Genomic DNA, 6,000 nt, shown 5'->3' on the forward strand with positions numbered 1-6,000 from the left:
GGGGCAAAGAATGTTTTCAAAAGAATGAATCCAGAACAGTAGCGACCGTAGCTTTCTCCATGACTTGGTATTACGCGTCACGTATAATCGGTTGAAAAATCATTTGACACTCATGATTTACGCCATCCTTCTGAAGGAAGTTGTTTCTCACACTCTCCAACACCCACTCTCCTTTGACGTTGAAGTCCTAGGATCAAAAGGATAACATCATAATATCGATGTTTATTACTTACCAATAAATCCTTTGTAATGTGCAACAATGATACGAGAAGAAAAATCATTTTAAAAAACAAAAGAAAATATTATTTGAAAGAAGAAGCTGTCCATTGAGCAGTATTGCCAAATTTAAAACTGTCATAAATACAATATCAATGTATTTTCACTAACATAATAATATATCAATTATGGGAAATACAATTATTGACGTATTTCAGCCGTTTTGTTAAAGCGTTTACTGATCTAAATCTATGGCATTTAAGATACTTACATTGTTTTTTACCATAAATTTGAATTTAAGTATAATAACAATTATCTAATCGATGCACGAAGAATTCAATTACTGGAATCGAGCGATATATTACAATTATTATATATATATTAACAAATGAATCTTATTTAGAAAATTTCAAATGATTTCTATGAAAACCTACTCAAGTACATACATAATTATTAAGCTTGATACAAGACAACCTTCAAGATAAAAATATAACATACCAATAAATCGCTAGGGTGTGTGAAAAAATATTGATACCGCTGGACCGTCTCAAAGTTAGTTGGCAAAATATTACACAGTAAGACATCAAATGCAGTTACATGGTCGATTGGAAAAATTTCCGCTCGTGAAACAGGTTATGGGTTCAAATTCTGCTATAAGCACATACTCAATACCCACGATTATTTCATAAAAGAAAACGTGTTATATGTTAACTTGTATAGCAACCATGATTTTGCACCCACCTCGGTGATCCAAGTCCCTCCCTTATTGGTTGTGTATACACAATTTTAAATTCGTCCCTACAGTACCTACATCCAAAGTGTACATAATATTAAATTACTTCATCAATATACCTCCATTTTGTAGCCATAAAAGTAATAAAAAGAAAGTACACCAAGCAGTGTTTCGGGGAAATTCCTAATTCAAATGTAATACGAAACAATCAAACGTCAAAAATAAATTGGACGGAAATATTTTCCGGTTGTGTACGTGCTTTTAACTAAATTAATTTCAACATGAGTGAATTATTGATTGAATCAGTACGAGGTTCACTGTGTTTATATGATACTAAGCACATATATTATACCATAAAATACAATTAAAGAGTTAATATGGGTGGAAATTGCAAATGAATTAAATTACTAGGATGGTAAAGATGGAAAAACAAACAATAAGCTAAAAACGACCACTTTCTACAGCCTCTGCTTGTTAGGAAAGAGCTCTTTGTGCATTAAAATAATGATTTGTAAATCTGTTTCGTACAGTGAGAGCAAGTGCCGCAACTGTTTGTCGCGTACGAGAGTCTAAAGTCCTGTTGATTCGGAAATGGACGCACAACATTTTCCATCAACGGAAATGCTTAATCAATAACTAGGTTGGCATAGATTCTTTTTGATCGTTTAATGGCATTTTAAATGGTAACAATTTGCTGCCAAATACCTCTTGATCGGGGGATGTCATATAGATAGGTTTCAATAATTTCCATATCACATCTAACACATTTTATACTATGCGTGACACCATTCTGCCATTAAGTAACCGAGGATCTTGTATGATATTTTGACCATGTCTGATCGAAATAGGATCATATGGGCCTCCACAGAGTAGAGGTTTGTATAACAGATTTTGTTTTTTACGAGAAATGGATGTCAGCCACTTGCTCAACCTATTAGGTCCATACCCTGACTCGCACAATATGTGTACTTGCCAGACACAGGATTCGAACCTGAGACCCACGGCGTGATAGTCCAACGCTTAAGCCGCGCGGCCACCGTGGGTGTAATATCTGGAAAAAAAGGTAACCAAAATTATAGGTTTGCCAATTTGAGACGCAATCAGAAGGAGGAACAAGTTATACAAAAGTATTTATTCGGCCTGGTAACAATTTGCTACCAAATACCTCTTGATCTGGGGATGTCATATAGATAGGTTGCAATAATTTCCATATCACATCTAACACATTTTCTACTATGCGTGACACCATTCTGCCATTAAGCAACCAAGGATCTTGTATGATATACCAGATGCGAAATATCTGGAAAAAAAGGTAATCAAAATTATAGGTTTGCCAATTTGAGACGCAATCAGAAGGAGGAACAAGTTATACAAAAATAATTATTCGGCCATTGTGTACAAACCTTGGAAATTCAAGCAGCAAATGGAGTTTTCAATGCCTACCCTTATTTTTAATTCTACCCCAGTAAATCAAAAGCCAATTGCTATTCATTCTCACCGCGCATTTGGTTAGACACCATGACTCATCCAATAATGCATATTACCTTGGATATGACGAGAAGCTGCATAGTCTGTTCTCTTATCTCCTCGCTATTATTGTCGTCGACAAATATAAAGTAAGTATCGGATATTTTGATTTGATGTTTCGGTTTAAACAAGGAACTTTCGAAAGCTAACTAAAGCCAACTTCATTCTCGCAGCGCATTTGGTAAGGTGCCATGTCTCGCAACTGTAAACCATTGAAGGATACAACCATTGAACAGGCGATATCTGTTTGTAACCAAATATTATGTGAATCAATTTAACTGAGTTGCATGTTGCTCCAGCCTTTTCCACACAGTATCGTGAAGCGAATTCCTAGTGTCCAGATATATAATATTACCTACTAGATACCATTTTTCAGAGTATATCTCACTTTAATTAATTGTCTTTGCCACTAATATCTATATGTCCTTCAAGTTGGTATAAATCATGTTAATAAATGCACCAGTTAAAATTATTTTTACCCATCACATTATACGCACAATGCTATTAACATTTAAACTGATAGAAATTCTTGTAATAACGGAAGCAGAAAACCAATCGCTTGAGTATATAAGCTCACTCCTCAGGGAGTACACGCATCAGTTTTACCAAGTTATTGGTTCAACTAAGTCTTCAGCTTAGTCAATAGATACAAGCGTGACAATGGTGTTCGTTAAGGTAAATCGTCAGTGTTTATTATAATACTTATTAGTGAGTGTAGCATATAAAATAAATACGAAATAAACCCAACTCATAAAAATCTAGGTCTTCTTATAAAAATACCAGTGATTTGTTTAATAAATAGAAGCATATATATATAATTCAGTTAAAAAACGAATATGTAATAACAGTCATTGACAGTTGTAAGTAGACATTCATGTCTCTATAGCAGTTTTATCTATTTTGATAACGTACCTATATATTTGCAAGTAATATCAACATATAGAATTTTAAATTAAATTATTTTATTATTCATTCAATAATATACAATATTTTAGAATGCAACATTGTTTAGAATACCTAAATAAACTAAAACATATTTTTTTTTTAAATATAATGTACTATTTCTCTGAGATTTTCCCAAATTATTTATTTTGTATGTTGTCAAAAAAATCTGTGTTCGTAACGAAAAGAAATATAAATCTAACATTGAGTTAAATATTTTAAATTAAACATAATACATAAATGCGAATATGGAAAGGATTATGTGAATAAAATCGATGCTACCGAACTAGTCAATTTTGTATAAAAATATAAAAAGATCCCATACAAAGTGGTTAAATACTCAATCTTCATCATCACCTCCAAAAAAATATAAATTCTTTCTCACACAAAATTAACTCATTGCTTTCACATGTTATGTTGATTTCAGTTATCTTTCTGCATCGTGGCACTAGCTGCGGTGTGCAATGGTCACGGAGTCGCAATATCGCACAGTAATATTGTACGAGGAGACGTTGGCCACCATTCGCTGGGACTCGCTGGCAATCATTTAGGTTACGGCGGTTCAAGCTACGGCAGCTTAGGCTACGGGGGACTCTCTCACAAAAACATAGGATACAGTGGACTGGGCGACAATAGCTTAGGTTACAATGGACTAGTATACAAAAGCTTAGGTTACAATGGGCTGGGCTATAACGGCTTGGGCTACAATGGACTGGGACACAGTAGTTTAGGCTATAGCGGACTTGGGTACAACGGATTAGGCTACAATGGACTCGGTCACAACAGCTTGGCTCTTAATGGATTGGGATATGGAGGCGTTGGGCATGGCTATGGAAACGGAATACATGGAGGAGATCACTATGTGAGTATTCTAGATATAAATGTTTTTGTTAAATTGTTAATCTATTCTGGTTTTCATAAAATGTCTTCCACTGCTTTGTATCGTGCTATAAATTAACTTATTTTCTACAATAATTAAATATTTTAGATATCCTTTTAATTTTTTTAGATTTGAATCAGATGACAGATGAATAACATAAATTTAAATCATGTTTCTGTCATTCGAATTACGCTGTGAAAAATAGTTGCCTATAAATCAAAAGAAACGTGCTTATATTAAAATATAGTGTGATAGTTCAGGCAATAAAATGATTGAATGAGCGTTTTTTGAAGATATTCTGGTAATTGGGATGACTTCGTACGTTATATTATTTAATTGTAAAAATAATACTTTTGCATAATCAAAACATTATTTTAATTACCTTGACAGTGGTAAAAGAGTAATATTGGAATTAGTTACCAATATTATATTGGGACTTCAGGAAATTTTATTCAGTTATTTTACATGAGACACGTTTCTAGATATCCGTTTTATAGATTCCAGCATAAATTTATTTATACTTAACAAGAATTTTGATATTATTTTGTACATCCATGGACAGGTTTTCCACTGAGTTAATACTAGCATTAATTCGTGTTTTCTTATACTAAAGGCTCATCCAAAATACTCGTATAATTATGGAGTAAAAGACGGTCACACTGGAGATGTGAAATCTCAACAAGAAGTCAGAGATGGTGGCGTTGTCAAAGGTACGAACAAATATATTATATTTGCACGTCGTTGATCTAATTTCCAAATAAAGGACATATGGAAGAAAATATTTATCCTACTCCAAGAATGACCCTTATTTTATGTATTCGTACGAAGTCATGGTCAGGGTGTAGCAGACTATTTAAGTATGATGGATTATTAGCCAATAACTCAAACCATGACCTTCTTACTTTTTGAATACATAATAGTACATAATATATATATAATGTAATAAGGGCAGCTAAATGTCCCGTATATACGAGACAGATTCCATAGGTAACGTAATCGATTTATATTATGTATGTCATCAAAATGAATGAATGTGTGCGTCAAATGTTGAATGAAACAATGAATGAAAAACACACTTACTTATCAAAAGAGATTATAGTTTTCAATTTTATAACTTCACCAATATTATTTGAACAGTCTCGCGTGATCACCGTCCTGTTGTCAAATACCAATACGTTATTATAATATTGATTGTTTTCTATTCAGGCCAGTACTCCTTGGTGGAGCCGGACGGTTCAGTTCGCGTCGTGGACTATACCGCTGATGATGTCAATGGCTTCAACGCCGTCGTCAAGAAGACCGGACCAACAATCCATGCAGTACCACACACTGGACACTATGGACATTATTAAAATAAATGATTAATATACCTACCCACCGAAAAACGCAAACGTGCTTTGACTATGATTATCCAACATTGAACTCTGTAAATGATTATTGTATATAGCAAGCTATTAATAATAGCTTTTTGTGTAAATTGTGTATGAAAGCATATAAATAAATACGTCGCGATGATACTTTAAAAATGTCTTTTCTTAATAACATATGAAATTGATGAATTCTTTCTGATGGATTATACAATGTGAATATTATTTTCCATTATCATGGGATGGATAACTCGAGATGAGTTTTGGCTTTGACAAAGTAGAGATATGTTTCGGAATTTGAAAATAGTCTTCAATTTCAGCCACATCCGCGAAAA

General features: G+C 33.4%; 1 protein-coding gene across 1 annotated transcript; it reads left to right on the forward strand.

The window, feature by feature from the left end:
- Window positions 1–3,136: 3,136 nt before the first annotated feature.
- Window positions 3,137–5,650, forward strand: LOC147068933 (uncharacterized). Its single transcript, XM_085951491.1, has 4 exons — window positions 3,137–3,151; window positions 3,846–4,280; window positions 4,912–5,008; window positions 5,505–5,650. Exons 1-4 carry the CDS (start codon window positions 3,137–3,139, stop codon window positions 5,648–5,650), a joined length of 693 nt encoding a protein of 230 aa, XP_085807617.1.
- The last annotated feature ends 350 nt before the right edge of the window (window positions 5,651–6,000 follow it).

Source organism: Rhyacophila brunnea, unplaced genomic scaffold (genome assembly GCF_057557595.1).
Source record: "Rhyacophila brunnea isolate RB1 unplaced genomic scaffold, BYU_Rbru_1.0 scaffold_24, whole genome shotgun sequence".
NCBI classification, from domain to species: domain Eukaryota; kingdom Metazoa; phylum Arthropoda; class Insecta; order Trichoptera; family Rhyacophilidae; genus Rhyacophila; species Rhyacophila brunnea.

Coding starts and splice junctions, on each gene's coding strand:
- LOC147068933 (XM_085951491.1), top strand. Junction 4,281..4,911: donor TACATGGAGGAGATCACTAT/GTGAGTATTCTA, acceptor CTTATACTAAAG/GCTCATCCAAAATACTCGTA. Junction 5,009..5,504: donor AGATGGTGGCGTTGTCAAAG/GTACGAACAAAT, acceptor TTTTCTATTCAG/GCCAGTACTCCTTGGTGGAG.